This window comes from Haliotis rubra, unplaced genomic scaffold, assembly GCF_003918875.1.
Source record: "Haliotis rubra isolate DU_JTF1 unplaced genomic scaffold, ASM391887v1 Scf227, whole genome shotgun sequence".
Classification (NCBI taxonomy): Eukaryota; Metazoa; Mollusca; class Gastropoda; order Lepetellida; family Haliotidae; genus Haliotis; species Haliotis rubra.
Genome location: NW_025766303.1, coordinates 117,948 through 140,007, shown reverse-complemented (window position 1 = coordinate 140,007; position 22,060 = coordinate 117,948). Strand labels below are relative to the sequence as shown.

General features: G+C 37.4%; 1 protein-coding gene across 3 annotated transcripts; it reads right to left on the bottom strand.

The window, feature by feature from the left end:
- Nucleotides 1-4,765: 4,765 nt before the first annotated feature.
- On the bottom strand, nt 4,766-22,004 carry LOC124277752 (nuclear transcription factor Y subunit alpha-like). Of its 3 annotated transcripts, none has more exons than XM_046713475.1 (9): nt 21,899-22,004; nt 19,921-20,058; nt 18,585-18,728; nt 17,974-18,036; nt 16,503-16,635; nt 12,275-12,417; nt 11,280-11,456; nt 8,269-8,373; nt 4,766-8,034 (listed from the first exon to the last, which is right to left on the bottom strand). In XM_046713475.1, the coding sequence occupies exons 2-9, from the start codon at nt 20,041-20,043 to the stop codon at nt 7,918-7,920; spliced, it is 1,005 nt and encodes a 334-aa protein (XP_046569431.1). In that variant the 5' UTR covers nt 20,044-20,058; nt 21,899-22,004; the 3' UTR covers nt 4,766-7,917. The 3 variants fall into 3 exon arrangements, with proteins under 3 accessions (XP_046569431.1, XP_046569432.1, XP_046569433.1); XM_046713477.1 differs by having other exon boundaries at nt 7,914-8,034; nt 11,264-11,456; XM_046713476.1 differs by lacking the exon at nt 17,974-18,036.
- Between the last annotated feature and the right edge of the window lie 56 nt (nt 22,005-22,060).

Below are 22,060 nucleotides of genomic sequence, written 5' to 3'. Positions count from 1 at the left end.
CTTTGGTTTTGATGTACGCCTGGCGCAAGGTGTGACCTTGTGGGCATCCAACAAATGGCGTGTGTAATTAATTACTGTATTCTTGACCTGACAAACCAGTGGTTGATGTCATGAAGCAACAATCAAGCGGTAGTCACTTCTTACGTGAGTATGGTTTTACGCCGCTGTTAGCAATATTGAAGAGAGAGAGAGAGGGGGGGGGGGGGGAGACGGGACATCAGAAATCAGGAATGGGCTTCACACATTGTACCTATGTGGAGAATCGAACCTGGGTCTTCTGCATGACGGGCCAACGCTTTAACCATCAGACTACCTCATCACCCCAATCACTTCTTGAGTCTGGACAAGGATCAAGCCTGAACCCCTTTTCACACCAGCCTTCCTATATAGTCAGAGTGTAAGTGTAGGAATTAATGGATTGAGTGAGTGAGTTTTTTAGTTTTACGTCACTTTTAGGAATATTCCAGCAATATCACGGCGGGGACACCATTGATGGGCTTCACATATTGTAGCCATGTGGGAAATCGAACCTGGGTCTTTGGCGTGTCGAGCAAACACTTTATCCACTAGGCTACCCCACCGCCCAGAGTTCATTGAAAAATGATAGGTCGACGTCATACATCAGAAATGCTGTATTTCTTCAAATTCCATTTAAAATCTAAGACTTCACCCAGGAAATGGGGGACAGGTACAAGTCATACTGACATTGTCCATACGATCCTCATTTTGCTCCTCTCAAAGACTTCTTCTGCTGCCTCGTAACTATGGACACCACACAAGGTGTCCACAAAATAAACATAACATAAATTTGACTAGAGATGTGTTTATTCGTCATCTATAGAAAATATTTGTCTAAATACAGTGTGAGACAATGTTAGAACATAAATGGTTTTAAATTATAAAATAAATAGTCACATACAAAATCTGTAACATGTATGCCATAAAATCTACACTATAGTGCTGTGGAACACTGAGCCGATGGTGGAGAAGGGTTAAATGACAAAATACATTGCTGCATTGTTTAGGAGTCCTTTTCACACCTTGGTTATTCGATATTGCCTGGATTAAAATAACATCAAATTCAATGGTTTGATTCTAAACCAAAGAAATTAAATAATCTCGTCACAAACTAGATATTAGACTTGCTACTTATTCTGGTACTGAGACTTTAAATTCGACTCCAATGCGTTAAAATTGTCAGAGAAAAGATACTATGTAAGAAATGTTTTATCTTGACTCTTACCACTTTGCAGGCTATTGCAATTGTGATCTCGCATCTTGTAAAAATCATAATACTGAAAATTAGTTTAAATATTGTATTATTTCATTATCAAATATAATCTTTATCGTCATACTTAACACATACTAAAATGTCTTAATGAACTTGGGATGAAAATGAGCATTGGTTTTAAACATATTTTGTTTTATATTTGTGAATATGAGGTTGGCAGATTCATGAGAATGTTATTTGGACCAACTGTACTTTTGCAACATCCAATGAACTGCTGACACATCAGTGTCTTTGATTTGTCCAGATTTGTACCCAATCACCATCGGAGCAATGAATATGAATTTTTTGGGAAGATAAATCATGACTTACAAACTACAGCTGATTCACATGAAAAGAACCTTTGCACCTCTTTCCAAAAACAATATATATTGATGTTAAGATGCTTTGATGAACACATCCTAATAACAGAAAATATGATCCAACCCATCTTCTTGAGTCATAATTTCATTATATTGAATGAATAGGTCAAGTCTCACAAATATATTTGAGTTTTAAGCCACATAATTATTACTTTCAATTGTGACAAATACCCATGGTTCATTATTTTCACATACAAAACATTTTTGGTTGTAATTCATTCAAACTACATTTGGAATGGTGAAACTTAGAGCAGCAAAATTTAAAATGAATATTAAAAAACATGGTCATGTGAATTCAATTTCTTTTCATAAAGCCAGTCACTCAGCCTAAAATACTGTCTGCAGAAATGTTGTAATATTATTTAGCACATGTTGTTGGCATAGTTCAAAAGCAGCTTACCAAGGGTCAGTTTGTATGTAAGGTATGGGCCCACTATGTCGGAAATATCAGCAACATCATGATACAGAATCTACTTTGGCAATTGTGAAAACAGTTTTAGCGGCACCTACAAGGGAAGGGAAGTTGACAATGAATAAAGAGCAGAGTCAGAGTCAGGACACAATGACTCACCAATGGAGAAGTGTGTTGATATTATGGAACGAAAACAATGCAGGCATTACACATGAATTACTAATGTTAGTGAAAAACACTTTCAGATTAGGGAAATTGTTATTTCATTCATCTTACTATCTTTTATAAACCAATCAACTGGATACTGAGGACTTGATACAAATCTAAATAATCAAACCATTGTTAACTTTAATGAACAGAAAGGCACTAAAGTCATAAACAATTCATCAGGTCACATATATGAAGTGAACTTACATATATATATATATAAAACAAATAGTCATGTGTCATACCTTATAAAAAACTAAAACAGAGAATCAGTTGGGTGTGAAACACTGCTATGAACAGTGTTCAAGTTAAATTAATGTGAGAGGCATACACAGATGCTCTCTCAGACTTCCATGAAACCCACCAGCATGGGTACGGTGCTTAACTTAAAAACAAACAACAGAAAATCATACTCAATACAATATGGGATTCAAACCTGCATTCCAAGGTTTCAGGCATGGCCAAGGGAGGAAACTCTGCACAGAGAATATGAAACCTTAGACAATGGGGCCATTGTGCCCCAAACAAACGTTAAAACTATATCAATGCAAATTGCATTTGTACATTAAAAATAGTTTCCATGTTGAAATGAACTTGAAATATATTTACATTGCTTCTACTAAAATGAATTTTTAAAAAGTAAATAAGGATGCAATCCTTTGTTAGTCTCACCCACATCTCACAATAATTCAATCAATATATGTACACTTTATATAATTAACAGACAATGTAATGGAAGTCATCTCTTAAACTGTTGTTTACAGTTTCAAATATTGTTCCACAACACATATTTCATCAAAGTGCATTGTGGTTCAGGAGGAACTATCCTCAGTTATCAAGTGCACAACATCCATTACATCATCTAAACACCCTAGCCCATGTACTACCTTGTGGCTTATTGGAATAATGATTTAAAGGCAACCAATCAAAGGGCAAAAATGGATGAGAGAAAATTATCTTAAAGTAAATTCAGATCTTAATTCAGTATTTAAGAAATAGAGATGGCGACAATGGTACTGATTGAGCACAGGGTATTTATGACAATGGTACTGATTGAGCCCAGGGTATTTATGACAATGGTACTGATTGAGCCCAGGGTATTTATGACAATGGTACTGATTGAGCCCAGGGTATTTATGACAATGGTACTGATTGAGCCCAATGGTTATGACAATGGTACTGATTGAGCCCAGGGTATTTATGACAATGGCATGGAGACAAAACAAAACACCCTGGAACACCGAGGATGGGACAACATGCTGTTATTAAATATACTGAATGCTATATATCTGTCATATACAGATTACTTAAATAGGGACACTGTGTAGTTATAAGTAATAACATCTGAATCCCAGTCTGTAGCTCTTTGAAGAGAAGCATGTATTCTGTATCCTTCTAAATAACATGAAATATTTCTATGATGATAAATGTAACCATGGCAACATATGAAGTAAACAAGTATATTCTAAACACTATGTACAGCATAAGGATATCTTAGTTTATCAATAAATATTTCAAAAAGACAAATATTGCACTTCAAATAACTCCCAAATTCATGTGGGTTGTGAATTTTAACTTCATTGCAATTGATGGTTGTCATCAATAAATTCAAATTTATTTTAAATTTTATATGAAGTATATCTCACTCACTGCTGGTGTTAGTTTCTATGTTGGGGGCAATGCATCTACAATTCCAAATGTGTCCATATTGGCTTCAAATCACAAAAGACCGCCTCATGGCCATGACTGTTTATGGTACATCCTTGCCTGGCCACCTGTTCCTTGTGTTGAGTTTCTATGTTGGGGGCAATGCATCTACTTTTCTAAGTCATGTCCATATTGGCTAAAAAGAACAAAATGCCTTGAAAACATTTACACCAGTCTCTTCAAACATCACCTCTACATTAATACATCTTTTCATCATAGGTGATTAATAAAAAGGGATTTGAGACCCTGTATTGGTTCTTTAAGAAATTAGATCGCCCACCAAAATGAAATGAACACATATGAGTTCACTGCAAAGTCAGACCAAACCTGAACTGCTATGAAAGGACAGAACAAAGACAGTCCAAACTTTTAGCCATTGCACAGCAAGACATCTATCACACACCCATGTATGCATCAGTTATGTTGTGGTTCTGGATAACAGTGAGAATTACAGGGGTCATGATTCAACGTGAACTTAACCACCTGTTCTGATACATGATAAGGTGACCTGTGTATCGATCCATGTCTTAATTCAGTCTTGTTTTACCAGGATCTTTACCCTGCCTTATAACTACTGGATCAAGTGTTAACTGCCTGCATTCAAGAAAATATAATACCATACCCTGATTTCTCGAAACAAACTTAGTCTGAGTTTTGCCTTAAGTTAGAGTTTTTACTCAAATTTGAGGAAACACAGGAAAATGCATTTCCCAGAATGAACTGAAATCGATATTAAACTCAAACATAGTAGACAATTTGAGTTTGGTGGTTAGATTACTTAAGTTATTGGGGCTTTTTTATTTTAAAATTACAGTTCAGTTAAAAATTCAACTGTTTCAAACTGTCAAACTTAGTTTCAAATTTGAGTAAAAACTTATTTTTTTCTAGAAATCGGGGACATATTTTTTTGTACTATTATCATGATTTTTGCAAAAATAATTTAACCCATCATGCAATTAAAAATCAGTTGATAGCAATTTGCTTTTACCACATGTGCAAATTAAGTATCAGAAATTAAGTATTTCAAAAGTATCAATATTCATCAAGCTCAAAAGAATATATTTCATATCTGTGTCTCGGCATTATTCCAACCAGATCATGTGCAACGATCCTATCAGGCTACGAAGATATTACATAGACTTAGTCGCTAAGCTTGATCACAATATCTCTTACATGAAGGTGTTAACCCAGAATCCCTAAACAATGGCCATTTGGATTAAAAGAAATAAAACATTGCAACATATTTCCATTGTTCGCTTCCACATGATGTCTTCGACAATCTACATAAAAACAAATTATGTAAAATATAGCCTCTTGATGACAAAGAAATGGATACAGGCTTGGATATGGTGACAAAAATCGGTCAACAGACTCAAAAAAAGCCAAATTGTTCGTACAAGTAGCACTCTTGATATGCAACACTAAATGAGATTCTAAAACATATTCATCCTCAGACACGACACATAGAAATGACATTCCTGGTAAAATCCATCTAAAAGTTTGACATGAGCATGAAATCTATGAACACAAACCAACAAAATACACAAGGTAACAAACAGCTGCACAGAAGCTGGCAAACAAGTGGATTTCTCTGAACAAGATCATATGGATGTTACTTCAATTGGTGAGTTGGATTTAGAGCTGTTTTGAACTGTATTTTGGTTCTTACCAAGTTTTTGTTCCCTGCATCTTAACATACTGATGGTTGTGAGCCTGCGATTAAAATATCTGAATCCTTGACCTTGGGAATTGTGTAACTATTAATGCTACCCATAAAATATTAAAATCAGCTTGTTGAAATTTAATGTTCCCTCGAATAAAGTTGTGTGATTACTAAAATAATTGCGAAATAAAATTTCATTAAAATTAAACTTTCAAAAACGATTATCACAAACAATAAGAATACAAATCATGTACATAAATGATCCTGTTCATTTGTCAATACTTCTTCCATTATGCCTTTTTCACATCCTTGACCATATTTACCGCGGACAAACTTACTACATTTTGGGTATGATATGACTGACAGTGAAATACAGTCAACCAATCAAATAACTTGTGACTGACAAATTCCCGAGGGTAACCAAACAAAGTTATGGAGGTGAAAGGGTCAAGGATGTGGATCATCTCTGGATGAAGACATTCCTTACAAAACGATCAAGAAGAATTACCATAAGCTGCATGTCTCCTCAAGCAGTCCCCTCTACAAGCCCTACAAAGTCTGGTTAAACTGCCATGTTGTAAGCATTATGCATTTTATTGCTTAAAAACAGTGTTGAACTTAACGAACACTGGATATGGATGACAATTAAGATTACTTGTGCCCCATAAAATGACGATCAATGATGCTACAATGGTGAGTCCCTAGATACGAGAGTGTCCCAGAGGAGGAACTTCAGGTGAAACAGGGGAAGTCATCCAATAGCAATGGTTACTGGCAAAAGGTGTTTCACGCGCTGAGTGAAACTTCACAATGAATGTCACTAATGTCTTTGGCAAAATAAGAACTAAGTACTCAACATAAACAGTTCAAAACATATCATAAACAATATATATTACTTCAACTGTGAAAAAACTTCTCAAAAATACTGAAATGTGCAACTTTGGTCTAACAACATAAATAATACCTCAATAAAAAATACTGACGTTTCAGTAATATTACTTGCAATGTTGACAAATATGAATTTTTAAAACTGTTTCAGAGGCAATGAATGACCTTTGAGACTATGTAAAGCTGGACATTTGTATAATGCTGAGGTTTAAGTTTATAGGTGTCCTACCACATTAGAACTTCCTCTTATTCTGATAGACATGCCTTATCTAAATACTCAATTGACTTGAAAACTTACAACTGCAAATTGAGTTGGAAAATCCTGAACGTCCTTATTTCATGATTACATGTCACTGATTGTAAAGTCATTTTGTGTTAGACCAAGAATAACATGTGAATTCCAACTCATCATTGAGATACTTCTGACTGTAGCCAAGCTGATATAAAACAGACTGGTTCTTGGCTGTGTTTGAGCTGCATCACCTTCATGAAATACCACATTGTAATAGCACTGATCTGCCCTGATTCCATGACCCAGTAGATGAGACATCTACAAACAAAACTCTCATCACGCCATACATAACCACTGCATGGCGTCATACACAGTACCACTTAATGGGCACAAACAGATTTCTTTAAACAATTTCCCCAGAAGTCTTTTTGCACTGAAGAAAATATAATTTGGTAATCAAGTTACGCTGATATGCTCAAGGAAGAATTGGCTTCTGTTCTGTGTCCAAGTGTACTTATACTCGTACATCTACAACTGTATAAAGTTCACATCGCCTGATTACAGACAGAGAATAGAAGTAGTGTGCACACAGGTTTTGTTGGGTTTCCAGCTATTTTCATCCCGTGTTCCATGATCAGTTTCCAGTTAGTAACAGGCAGATCTAATGGACCAGGGAACAACTATTCATAGCTTACATCTTTTCAAACATTACCCTTTCTGAAGCCCACAAAAATAGGTTACGTGTTTGTAGATTCAATAGATTCAATGCATTTTGCTTTCAAGATGATTTAACAAGCCCTTGGACAGTACTTCAGCCATACCTTGTGGTTTATATACCGGTATTCAAAATCTTGCATAAAATTGACAACCTATTTCTTTGTCTTGATGTGACACAGCTGCTCAACCTGTTGTGAGAATATATAATGCATCATCATCAAGGTGCCAATCTTGGACAACTTTAAAACTTTTTATCCCTCAACAATGAAACACTGCATACTTCAGCTGTTTATCATAAATACATTTCTGTAAAATTCTTCAATGCCATTAACACAACAATATGTCCATTTTGTATGTTTTCTTACAACAATGTGTCATTAACACAGTCCAAACAAGGACCGCTCACTGGTAAGGGGAGACAACTTGTGTCAAGGGAGGTGATCAGCATCCTTCTGGTAGCTGGAATGCATCTTGTGCAACTGTGACTGCTATGGGTGATAGACGCTCGGTCTTCACTTCATAAACACTACTCAGATCAAATGGCGGTGAATCTGGTTCCTGAAATAATAAATTGTTACCAAATTAAATCATGCATACAGGAGATAGGGTGACTTGAAGACTTGTTACATGTTACAAAACTTCATGATGCCAGCGAGATAATAGGTCTGCTTGATTGATATGAAACACTGGTAATTACTGTTTTACCAGATGTGCCAATGTTTGAAATTTTGAAATTTAACAATAGTGCCAGAAAAAATCTGCAATAAATTCAGAAGAAAATGGGTTACTCACTGTTTTAATGAGTATACCATCTCCCTCTTCCTTTGAATGGAACCTCCCGCCTTCTCCTCGCGCTCGATTCAATGCGTGTCGGTGTCGTGACTCGTGAAGATATTTCTGAAACAAAAGTCAGGTCAATTGTAGATTCAGTAAACACCAATACAGATAGATTTCACATAATGTTTTTGTCTAACCACACACTGTGCGGGTGAGGTGAAATTGGGTTTAACGTTGTGCTTGAGAATATTTCGCTCATATGACGACGTGCATGCGCTGTGTAAGAGCCCAACTGAAGCTGGTTTTATAGTGCTAGCCCACTGAGATACCATGCCGCAGTGAAGCATGAATACCCCACTCAGACACATTATACTGACTCTGAGTCGAACAGTCCTTGTTGTACCCATTAATGCCGAGCGCCAGGCAGGGACCAACAAGTACCATATTTTAACGTTCTTTGGTATGACGCGGTCAGGGATCGAACCCGCGACCTTCCGCTCTCTGGGCGGATGCTCTAACCACTGCACCACAGGCAGTCCCACACACTGTGCAATTATAAGTGCTTCAAACAGTTCATTTCATAACCTGCACAGCATACCAGGTTGATGTGAAGGAAAAATCCCAAAATGACATAACCATTAGGATTGTAATGTGGACAATCTGGGATTAAAACCCATGACCATAGGATTCTAGTGTGTCAAAGAGAAACTACTCAGTACAACAAATTATGTAACTGGACCAAAGATGCAAGTTTTAAGCTGTTATGCTGAAATGAAATTTAGTCACCTACAATTTTCTTCAACATGATCATGATGTACACTTGATAGTTTAATAGGGCTCCTGATGTTGAAGTTTTACACAAGAAAACAAGCAATCAGAAGGTCTGAACACAGAACTGACAACATCCCACAGGCTCAGCAGAGTGAAGCAGTTGCTAGGAAACTAGTGCAAACATGCAGGAGTTCCAACTAATTTACATCTAATATCATTCACACTGTTAAGGAAATGTTTCAAAAAATGTTTATAACAGATCTGGGGCATTTTGACAACACAATCATAGCACCTAGATTTAGGTCTTCTACAACAACATGCAATACTCCAAATAAAGACCCAACCCATTGAGATGGGTTAGAATTGTTCTTCAACAACCCATGCTTGCCGTAAGAGGTGACTAATGGGATCGGCAGGTCAGGCTCGCTGACTTGGCTGACCCACATGTCATCATATCCCAATTGTCTGGTCCAGACTTGATTATAGACTGCAACCATACAGCTGGAATATTGCTGAGTGTGGCGTTAACAGCAAACCAACCAACCAACCAATGAATACCCAACCTGGTCCCTGAGGCTAGAAAAACAGGACAACAGGCACTGGAACATGAAATCTGTATTCATGTTTTGACATAATGTTGAACTAAACAGAGATAAGACATTTTGAACTGTAAGTGTTGATGTAAATGTAATGTCAGTGTTATTTAAGTGGCATCACAGTGGTCTTACAATAATCATGTACAACCATCACTGAAAGCAGTAAACCATGCCACACTAGTGCCATTACATGCAATCACCATGGTAACAGGTCCCCAATAAAGCAATCAGCAGCTACAAGGGGAGGCAACTCTGGATGTGCACTTGGAGTTGGGATGGAGAGGTGGTGGTACTTATGTGCAACTTGACAGGAAAGTTCTGTTTGTGCCAAATTTGCAGCAGGCTGAGTGAGCATTATGTCCCTTGGTAATGAAAACACTGCATGATCCTGAGTGAAACGTAATTTATATGACTGTATTATACAATAGCTATTTAAACATTGTGTTTTTTACTTCAAATATGGGAAGATAGGTGCCCTTGGAAGCCATGTTAAAAAAACAAATATATCACAGATTGATTGATTGTTGTTTTATGACACACTCAGCAATATTCCAGCTGTATGGTGGCAGTCTGTAAATAATCGAGTTTGGACCAGACGATCCAGTGATCAACAGCATTAGCATCGATCTACGCAATTGGGATACGATGACATGTGTCAACAAGTCACTGAGCCTGACCACCCGATCCCGTTCGTCGTCCCTTACAACAAACATAGGTTACTGAAGATCAATTCTAACCCATACCTTCACGAATCATAAATGTATCAATGTCATATGCAACAATAGCAAAATGAAATGTGAAGGTTAGAAAGGAACAACTAGTTATCATGAACTTTAAAAGAATCAACAGAACATTTGTCATTTTAGAACTTTACCAAAAACTGCCTGCAAATGTTTAAATCATCACAGCATTTGGTTACCATAGTTACAAAAAGGTTAAAGGTCAGCAGTAAGTGGTTCAGAGCTCCAGAGAACATGTTAACTTGAAGAGAGTGAATACTTAATGCTGAATCGGCAACAAAGAAAGAGACAACATTCTTACACAGGATCACACAGAAGAGTAGCTTCTCAGTCAGCTTTTTATCAAAATTTCTGGATTTAGTTTTCTAAAAGAGAATTCTTTATAATGTTATCTCTTAATATAGAAATGACCTAAAATAGGGTGGAGTGGTATCTTAATGGTACCTTAAATGATTACCATGGTTACCAGCACTGCCTTATCACTTTTGACTCAGAAGTGTGATCTATGATCTATTGGTTAACAATTCCCATCATTAACAGCCATGGAGAGAAAAAATACTTCTTTTCAACATAAGGTTGACATAATGATAGATAGGAAAAGCCTATTGTAGTGGGGATGTCAACTGAATTTGAATGATATGTCCAATATGGCTGATTGAGAGGGCATGCTTTAGACTCAACACATCCCAAAACACCTTCCATGTCATCCAAACGTCCTGGGGGATAGAGAGTGCAATGCTTTCAAACAATTTGTCAAAACTGCAACCGTTGAATCAAGTGAGATAGACAACACGACATGAGCTAACACAGACATACTGATCGTGAGAGGCCAGGAAGCTCACACACACATACCAACCACACACAAACACAATACAGGATCGGGCTGATCAACCTATGTCTCACCAAAAGTCGTTCTCACCCGTCTCTCTTTAGATATTTTGCCGTCTGCCTCTAACTTGGCACGGGCCTGGCGGCGTTTCAGTATCCGATGGTACTGCTTGGCGTTTACATATAAAGGTTCATCATCATCAACAATTTCTGGACAGGAGAGTGGGACTCTTTGAACGGTTGGGGTGTTTGTGGAACCGGGCACGACCTGCAATCAAGAACACATTCTTAGGAGCTTCCAACTGAAATAAGATGTGATTATCTTGCCTCCACTTCAGAATGTTGAGATTTGCTTGCTGCATGTGTTCTACATATAACCAGGTACTAAACTATATTTCTGAGCAGTAGAATAAATCCCTTATACCCCAACAGGATGATAACAGGCTGCTCAAACATTTCTAACATGGAAAATGAATTTCTCTCCAAAGCAATATGCTGCACCTTGTTTACGGGTAAATGAAAGATGTTTTCTATCAATTTTCAATTTGTTATATTCTATAATCACAATGAATGAAGAAACATGTTAGCAACATACAACTGTTGTAGCAGTATCACTATGGATGATTTTATGTTTTTAACCTAACACAGGATGCATAAAACAAATTTTCCACAAGATACAACCAACATGTTCTAGTTCAGTCATTCATGTAATATAACACTGAATCACACATTAAAACTTGAAAGAAATTGTCCATGAAAACAAAATCAAAGTCAACAACATATTTCTCAATGAACTTCACATTAACTACAAACATATGTATTGGAAAACCTGATTATATGATTTATGTAAAAAAATGGGTCAGGAATGATAAAAGTCTTGAATGTTTATGACTGGTGAAACCCACCAGCAGAGACAATATAGTGCAATGAAGGAGGATGATGTAGGATTTGAATCTACAACAAGCATCTGTGAAAGCAAACTGCGGTGCCTTCGACAATTGGGCAACATTTATTCAATGCCTCTTGCAATGAAATTTTAAAAGTGGATAAGTTCTACCTGGGGATCTCATTGTTCAAAATACCCACCATGACAACGTTTCCATTGTCGGTGTTGTTGGCGACAGGCATCGGTGATGGTGACTGTGTTGTGGTCTGTGGAGCTGTCACCACCTGATTGGCATCAGGCATCACCGGAGTTTGGGTGGACGGATAGGCAACCTGGTACACACCTGGAGAGAGACGACGGGTGTGGGATACAAGGGGACATAACTCCACTCTTTTGGAAATAACACACAAATGCCAAGAACATATTCACATGCACATGGATGTTCATAATAAGACTGCCTCTCAAAGGAGAGAATTCACAATGTACCTCACCCAACAAGAACTGACACATGAATGAAGGAGAAAACAATACTTTATCNGTTGATACAGAACAAATTCAAAGACGGAAATGGAGCTAAGGATTTAGTGCAAAAGATGTTGAGTGAAGATCGTGATGCCTTGACCAACCTTTGCCATTCTGGGCCCGGTTGTTCAAAACTCGGTTATCTTTTAACCAGCCGTTAAGTACATTTAACCGCCTGTTAACTAATAACATTGGGTTAACTTGTTCAAAACTCTGTTAACTTTTAACAGGATGTTAACTTGACGTTAAGCTAACACACCTAAGGACCACCGCTAACTGTTTAACAGTGTGGTTAACTCGCAAAATGGTGCTCATGGCTACACTGCTTTCATGATGCTAGTTCAGCAAAGAAAGGATAGGGTGTGTCGTGGACTGGACTTCGATATAAGGAATTATTCTGATGAAGAGTTACATATGAAAGTGTAATATGGGTCCCAGTATTGAATATTGCATATCATAGGAACTAAAATACACGTTGTACACGTACACGATGCCTACGTTTCATCTTTTAACACTTGTGTATAGGTTTAAGATATGGTTTACTACACTAAAATGTGTCAATTTCTTCTGTAAATATTATTCAAACAAACAAACATTTTCAAAGAATAAAAAACCTATACCCTATTTCCACGTATGAATGATATTAAACAAGGCTAAATGTAGATAATTAAATTAGTTTCCTGGAAAAATATCCGAACGATTACATTATAATACTGAAAGTGTAATAGGCAGGATATGGCAGCGTTTAAATTTCCCGCCTGCCCGACCGTCCGGAACAGTCTATTTTCATCTCAGACGGTCAAATATCAAAAGTAGCCTGTCCGGTGGTCTGGCAGATATTTTTACCCCTGAGAGTAAATATTTCATAATATCAGACAGGTTCTCGTGTCGTCAGTTTTAGGTGTTTAAGGTATTATAAAAATTATGTTAAACTATATACAATTGTACAGTTCATGTTACGATAACCAATCATAACACATGTACTTTCAGTTTACCCAAACTCGGCGCATTGCCTGTTAGTGCTATGTAGTTCGTTGCGATGCCTACAAACATTGAATGGCAGTTACAGTTTTTTATTGTTGAAAACCGGACAGGCAAGCTTCTATCCGGACTGGCAATTTTTTAAAGTTACCAAGCCGACTGTCTGGCTTGGAATTTTTGGAGTTTTAAACACTGGATATGGTGATTGTATTTTCTCTTATTCAACTGACCTTCACCGCGAAGAAATTGCCAAATATGTACAACAATGTTGACGTATGACATCACTACTGATGACCGATTTCACATGAAATGGCGGCTTCGCTGATGTGGATACGCAGGATTCAGGGATCGTTTGTACATAAATATGTGATGTAAGTAATCAGAACAATTCTGACTATCTGTTTATTGTTATATGTTTTCATTGTAAGTAAGAGAAGAAGCCAGAAATGCCGATCATTACCGTTGTCGTTCTGCGTGATTTTGCGTCAGTCACGGTGCACAGAAACTTTGATAGTTTTGTTATAAACACATCACATTACTGTATTGTATCTATTTTTAATGTGCTTAAGTATAAGTAAATATAAGTGTTGTAATTGAGCGCTCTCAATACCTGCCTTTGTTTAACAAACAAGTGTTGACTTTGTAAACACTATCCAGTATGGCAATCTAGCCAGTTGGTACTTTGTAGTGGTTGTTGTGTATTTATGAAAACATCCCAACAGGATCCCAGGTCCATCAAAAATCGTTTCAGAATTATCATTAGTGATTTCATGAAAATAACTGATATCAGTGATGATTATTATGCTATTTTTGAAATTCAATACTCCAAGTAATTATCCGATTTTTACATTTCAAAACACACCAAATAACGCTGTGAATCGTATTCAATTTCATATTGTGTCAAAAATGGCGACATTTGCAATGAAGCATATTTTGAAAGGTGATTTTTGAGAATAAAATTTCGGTTCTATTCTGTTCTGTTCTGTTCAGTAAAAGGATTAGTAATATGCTTTGAGAAGGGCACAGAAGATAGGAGTGTGCTGTTACTATACTCTGTAGTGACTCTAGGTCAGCTCATTAATTAATATAGGGGTGGACAGCATGGCTCAGCTAATTAGTGTACTCATTGAGTCTGTCTTAGGGGAGGTCTGTCTTTTGGGAGTAAACCATATAAACTAATGAGAGGGCCGGGAACCAGGATGTATTAGCATAAACATTGCTCTCGCAACTGATGTGTAGGAAAATAAACAAAACATTATTATGTGGCTCTATCTATTTCTGTTTTGAGTGATATGCAGGCCGACTTCGTAGTCACTTTGATTAAATGTAATATTTGAATATGGAAATCTAGATCTAGATTATGCCATATATGGTGTCAAGTTCAAGGTTGACAGTAAAAAATAGATCTAGATTATAAACATTACCATTGTTTGAAGATTTATTGAAAAAATTACACCTCAAAACTTGCCGAGTCACCATCATGTCAATGACATGGCTGGTTGCTTGACTGAGCTCCGTGAGCCCTGAATTCTGTGGTCATTCTTGGCCTTCCGATCCATGTTTGTCCCCTTTTCTTTCGCTTCCTTCAACCAAGGGTCTTAGAGCTACCCCCTTCGCATTCACCTCTCTTATAATCTCTGACCATAACGTGTTTTCCATTTCTTCGTAACTTCAGACAAATGTTCACTGATAACAAAGACCATTTGGCCTCAACCATTCTCGTCAGCAGGGAAATGTCTACTTCTTTTTTTCCTAGGGATGCAGGCGACATTTTGGCAAACCGGTAGTAAACAGAAAACGGAATTGTGGGATATATGGAAGCTAACCAGTGACGTTAACCACGCGGTTAACTTTGACGGTGACGTTAGCTAACGGAATAACTAACCATGTTTTGAACAACGCATATTTAACGTTCGGTTAGCTAATGGCTGGTTAAGGATTTAACCGGCCGTTAGGAGTTAACCGGCGGTTAAGATAACCAAGATTTGAACAACTGGGCCCTGATGGTTATCATTAACACATGAAGTGTAAGCCACGTGCAAAGTAAGTCCTTAGAACAAGACGTGTAAACTTCAACATTTACTTTCAGATATGAACAAAAAATTCATTCCAACTTGCACTAAAATCACACTGACTATAGCATGAAAGCACCTGAATGCCAAATTAGCTCGAAAACTCAGCCCGTCTGGGTGAACAAGTTCTCGTTCTACTGAAATATTTCCATTGTATCAACTCCAATGATTTTCAATATAATATGAAGGATAATTTTTTCATCTGTCATAATTTTCAAGTAATAATTAAGTACTTGTCACCTGTATCATAAATAAACATTATACTCAGCAACTGTCTGTTGAAGAAATAAAGAGACAGGGTATTTGTGTAAATGGACTCTAAACCAGTTTTTAAAGGGAGGTAACTAAGTGACATGGTCCTGACTCTCAAATGTCTGAGTAAAAGTGACTGATAGACTTTCTGAGGGAAATGGCTGATATACACGTTTTGAATGGTGAGGTTTGACAGGAAATTGACAATATTACCCGAGAACATAAAATTTGAAATAATGGGAGAGCATGGGAAAATATTGCAGGATGAGTACAAAATATTATAACCTTGCCATGCAGACAGGTTGGGTTAAAAATAAACAGCTCTTCACTTAATGTGCTGCAGATTTGGGCATTATTCAGCTGAACACCACACAGCAATTGTTCATTGGAAGGGAGACAACTCCATAGTTACTCATCATAAATAAAACCGTTCAATGAAACATTAACATATTTCAACTGGTTGTAAAGAGACTTTTTCACCTGAGATCAGGACCAGAAAGAAATTGGAAATTAAAGGAACATTAGCCATTTTTGAGGATACTTCAAGGTGGGCCTCAAATTTCAAGGATTTAAGTCCTTCTGCGAAGTCCAATTTCCTTACCTTGTGGCTGGAGTTGGGCTTGTGCAGAGTTATCTGCCCCTGCAACATGCTGCTGCCACAGTATCTGACCATTCTGAGCATTGATGAACTGCCCGAGAACCTGGTTCTGTGTCTGAGGCTGCTGGATAAATACCTGGAAGCACATAGCAGAAAGAATTAACTGCTGACACAGCATCTCTACATCCTTAGTCAGCAACAAAGAGGGCACAAGACCAGGGATAGGTTAACTCCTTTGGTTTAACCAAAACAGATTTTGTTTAACACTGCACTCAGCAATGTTTCAACTATACAACAGCTGTCTGAACATAAGTCTGGACCAGACACTCCAGTGATTGACATGAAATATGCAAATGGGATAGGATGACAGGCATCAAACAAGTGCATTAACATAGTGATACCTGATAAAGTATGCTGAAGGTGTCTGTGGAAGTCCTGTTAATTGTTTTCTAAATTCATAAAAAAACTGGAAAGTTTAACTTTGTTTATATATACATGTACGTATAAAGCTTTCAGCTCTGATTTTACTCAAACAGCTGTACCAGAATTAACTAAGTTATGGTCCTCTATTTCACTGAGAGGACATCAACTGCTGTACAAGCAGACAATGAATAAATCATTAGTGTAGGATATCATGTCTGTACATCCATGATGGCAGGTGACATGTCAGCACCTGAATATAGCATGATATGTGCCTTAGTTGATCGACATAAATGTCTACGATTACATTTTGTACATGTCAGTCCACAGGTGGAAATCTATCAGGAGTTACAAGAGAACCAATGGTGAGAAGGAGACAGGCTGCTGTGATAGTCATGTCGGACACTTCATTTCAAATAAATGTACGTATCAAATTTTCCAATTCATATTCTGCAATTATTCTTCCATGTGCAAACTCCACTTAAAAGTAAAACCTGTTAAGGAGTTAAATAAAGACTAAATGCCATAATATAAGGTCCTGTCCTAAGGGTAAAAACTAATCAGGGTAAGATTTCTTGTGGGTTATTTTTATGAAACAATAAATAATGGAATGAGCCTTTTCAGTCACTACAGGCTTGAAACTGAATGTTCTGTTGGTTGATCTTTCGAAGCCAGGGGCATGAAACAGAATATAACACATGACTACCAATTGTTACAAATAATGAACTAAGTCTGCTTCAAAACGTTTTTTAGTCATATTCCTGCCTCTCGGCTTAACTACAGAAAAAAGAACAAAGGTAATGCCGGCTATTAAGGTTTGCCAATTTGTTAAGCCCATGAGAAGAGTATAATGCTCCCAGCATAAGGACTGTAGTCAGGTTGAATCTGGCACATGAAGCATGATTAGCAGATCCAGGCAGTGCAAGGGGATGCAACTCTTCACAAGAAAATTACAATGCAATAGTAAACCCAAGCCCGTGGGCACCACACAGCTATACAAGACTAGTGTGAAAGTGACTAATTGAGAGGGTGAGTGAGTGAGTGAGTGACGTACTGGTTGTGTGACGTTCTGGTGCTGGTTCTGAGTCATGGCCTGGTTTCCAGCATACAGCGGCAGCTGAGGAGAAGGAGGAGAGTAAGGGTTGGTGCCCGCATTCGGGTCGTGAAACATCATCATGGCGGAATGTGAGTAGCGCTCATGCATTCTCCTCAAAACCAAGTTAAAAAATACCCATTTTCCCACAACTATATTTTACTCTGTCATGGCTGGGGAGTACTGCAACATACAGCCATCCAAGTGTGGGTGTTCTTTAACTTATTGAGTAGTATATACATATACAGCTGTCCAGAAAGGTGGTGTTCAACAAACAGGGGTGGAAATAACTTTAAAATTGCTCGTGTACTCCAGTACAGTGGCACATGTAAAATCACTTGCCCTGATAATTTTTCCACTATACCGGCTGTTTTCTTGTTGATTTTTTAAATAAACAACATAATTAATATTGGAAAGTCAACTGGACACCAGTACAGTGTGATATACAAATTTGCTTGCCCAACAGAAAAAAACACTGGACTCGGTCGTCGGGCAATGGGTTATTTCCACCCCAGACAAACAAGATAACACATTTAAGCATATCAAAAAGATTCTGATGTTATTGGTTTTACCTGCTGCAGAATTTGTCCATTCTGTCCCTGAAGCTGTATAGTCTGTGGGAACTGGCCCTGAAGCTGTATAGGTTGTCCCTGGGGGAGGGTCTGCAGCATGAAGGACTGCCCTTGCAGGAGGCCATTCTGCCCCAGCTGGATCAGCTGACAACATAACACATGGTCAGGGCTGCATGTTAAACTCTGGGGGATCTAAGTGGACACTTAATTTGCAACACAATACCTTTAACATCAAGTTAATGTTGTTTATCTTACATGAGGATTACGATTTTAAACCTTCCTTTGGCAATGATAAATTTGAGAAAAATATGTATTTTCTTCGTAATTGGGATAGATTTTAACACATTTAAGTTTTTTCCTTAACCATAAAGGTATTTCAAAACATTTGTTTAACAAAGTTCTTTCTCTATAATATTCCTGTTAACAGCTGGTGAAATGCAATTAACCTGCTTAGAAAGTCAGAACATTGTGATAACAAAACTGGGGTTTTTTCATTCCAATTTGGTAATATATTTTAAACATCTGCTTCTGGAGGCCTAGGTAAATTTGTCCATGATACAATCCACATATGACAAGTCTCAACAAATTCAATAGGTGGTCTTGTCACCAAGTCAAAAGGAGAGTCTTAGTGAGCCATTGGTACACTTTGTGACAATTAGATGTTGTTTCAAAGTAAATTTTTTACAACATCAACAAAATGATACAATGAAACCCATAACTTTTTGACATTCAGGTTTAAGTTCGCACCAAATGCCAGTACAAATTCACAAACAGGAACTACAAATGTACCTATTCATTATCTTATAACCGACAATAACAAATGTTACAGCTTGTGTTTCACTCAGAACATGACCACAAAAAGGCTTAAATGCTTCGTTTTTTGTTATTGCACTGAATTATTCGTTGTAGTACCTCCAATATTTGCGAAAATAGCAATTTTAATAAAAATTATAATGTTTAGTTTTTTCAAATTTTGGCTGCTGTGGGGACTTTGTTTTGAGTCCTATTTATATTGCTGACATTATGGACAACCTGTGAATGATTGGGTTTTTGTTTTCAGCGATGTTTCAGCAATGTTTCAGCAATATCACAGCCGTGAACACCAGAAAAGGGATTCACACATTAAACCCATCTGGTAAGACTAACCCAGGCCTTTGGTGTGACAATGAATATGTTTTAATCCCACAACCCTTCCAACGTGGAATAAACACATTATTCTCTTTTAGAATAATCATTCACCACAAACTCTCAGGTATTAACCTCAAAATATTTACATTGTGTCAGTTGGATGTCTCAAAGAATACAATCACACTGTGACTGGCAAACATTGATGTACCTGTGGTTGTGCCTGGAGTTGTCCCCCTTGCAAGGGAAACTGGATGGTCTGAAAGGGAGACTGCACCACGGATACTCCGTTTTGACTTGCATCATACGAGTTCTGCACCTGGAGCTGCTCCATCGGACCACATGGGGTCTACAACAACAAACAGGACTCAACATTAGGCATTATAAAACATGCCGACAACTAAGTTTCGAATCATTTGATTTCGTCATTTTTTTTACATTTTCCATTAAATGAAATTTCATATCATTCTTAAAATTTTGTGGTGCTATGGGCCATTAAAGTACTTCATCTGTATCAAGGCACACAAATCACTCTATTTCGATACATGAATGTATATCAATGTTATATCACTATGGCCTGTAAATAATATAACCTGTGCCTGACAAACCAGTGGTTGATATTATGAGTAATGTTGACAGGTAATTAACCTAATCACTTAGCCTCATTATTTGACCATATAGTCACAATATTAACTCACTTCTCAACAAGGGTTACACTTGTTCAATGCTATCGATCATTTATTTATCTAGAACACATATTACTTTGGTTTTAAATCCTTCACTTATTTACGGGGAGAATCAATCACAACCTACAAATACTAACAGCAATAAAACTATAGCTTAATGGCATATTCCATACACACACTCATTGATAAACAATACATAAAAACGGCAAACCTATCAGCTTAGGCTGTCAGTCAATCAATCAAATGCTCAATAAACAATATGCTAAAAATAGTTTGGGATATATATTTCTCACAACAAGGATATAAATATTTAATAAATGTAGATTTGTGTCATCCATATAATCACGTATCAGTTCAACAGCTTTACAACCAACCTAAATACTTCCTTATTCCAACCTCACAGCCATGTACTGGCCTCAAATAAACGGTTCCTCAATCCTCCACTAGCTCAATACAAAATGTACATTGGCAATAAAACTGATTGATTACAACACATATAAGCCATAAAACAAAGAATGATAATGCCATCACCACCCCACAGCGACAAAAGTGTTTACATCTATTCAACAACAATGCTTTCTTCACTACATGTTAATTCATACCACTCAAATAAATACTTTCTAGACCTACCTTTGGAATGAAAAAAAAAGAAAAAGATTTTGTTAGCTGGACCAGTCAAAGACCACACGAGTCTGAATCAATTATAAAAGCTGTCTTATTGACTGAGGTATCTCGTCAAGACATTGAACACATGGGGCACTTCCTTTCGATGTTGGCTCATGTAATTGGTCTGCTCTGTGTGGTTTTATAATGTAAAAAAATATCATTCATAAAATTTGGCATAAAAATAATCATGTAAATAATTCAGCTGTCGATTGAACTCATGTCTACCATGGATATGCGGAAATTATCTGGGCTTCTTGAGGATTTTCTATACCGGAACAATGAAGTGAAAGGAGTGTTTCCCCATGTTATTTTGAAGTAGTCTATTCCGTTATGTTTGTATTAGGAAATAAGGACATACCCAAACAACGTCTACCTTGAGTTTACTCGCCCACTCGCTGTCAAATTGATTTTTACATCATGATGCGTAGTTCGTACAATGGGATCTAACATTGAAGGGGGATAGTTGATCTAATCGGTCACTACCAAACAATTCCATTGAGATTGGCCAGTCACTGGGTGAGATCCCGGCAAATTTTGAACACTACAGAGTAAAGATAGTACTCTAGAACGTAGAAACAGCTCCATTCACTCATATTTGTACGTGAATCAACAAAAACAACACGGTACATTCGTTGTTCTTACGAGAACATGTGAAAACAAAGACAATGACCTAAATTCTCGTGATTCCGAATAAATTTGCACGAGCCATCGAGATTCACGTGCGCTTTCCCGTACCAAATGTATTTTCAAAACATTCAAATATCTCGACAAATACGCAAGGAGTACACACAACGATTACAGAAGCACAATGAATAAGAAGATAATTTGCGGACTTACATTGGGCCGGTGATTTCAGTGCGGTGCCGAGGTGATTGGTTATGGAAATCAAGCCGAGATGGACAACGAATCATGAGAAACTACCCTTGCGCACCTCGTCCGCCATTGGCTCTGGCCATTATATACAAGCCCTCCCTCGTTGAAACAAGTCGTTGCAAAGTC

What these genes read in the sequence shown, in the direction of transcription:
- LOC124277752 (XM_046713475.1), bottom strand. Translation starts at nt 20,043, where the DNA reads ATGGAGCAGCTCCAGGTGCAGAACTCGTATGATGCAAGTCAAAACGGA. An exon ending in ACAATGGAAACGTTGTCATG is followed by an intron (nt 11,457 to 12,274) that starts GTGGGTATTTTG and finishes TCTTGATTGCAG; the next exon opens with GTCGTGCCCGGTTCCACAAA. An exon ending in AAATATCTAAAGAGAGACGG is followed by an intron (nt 8,374 to 11,279) that starts GTGAGAACGACT and finishes CTTTTGTTTCAG; the next exon opens with AAATATCTTCACGAGTCACG.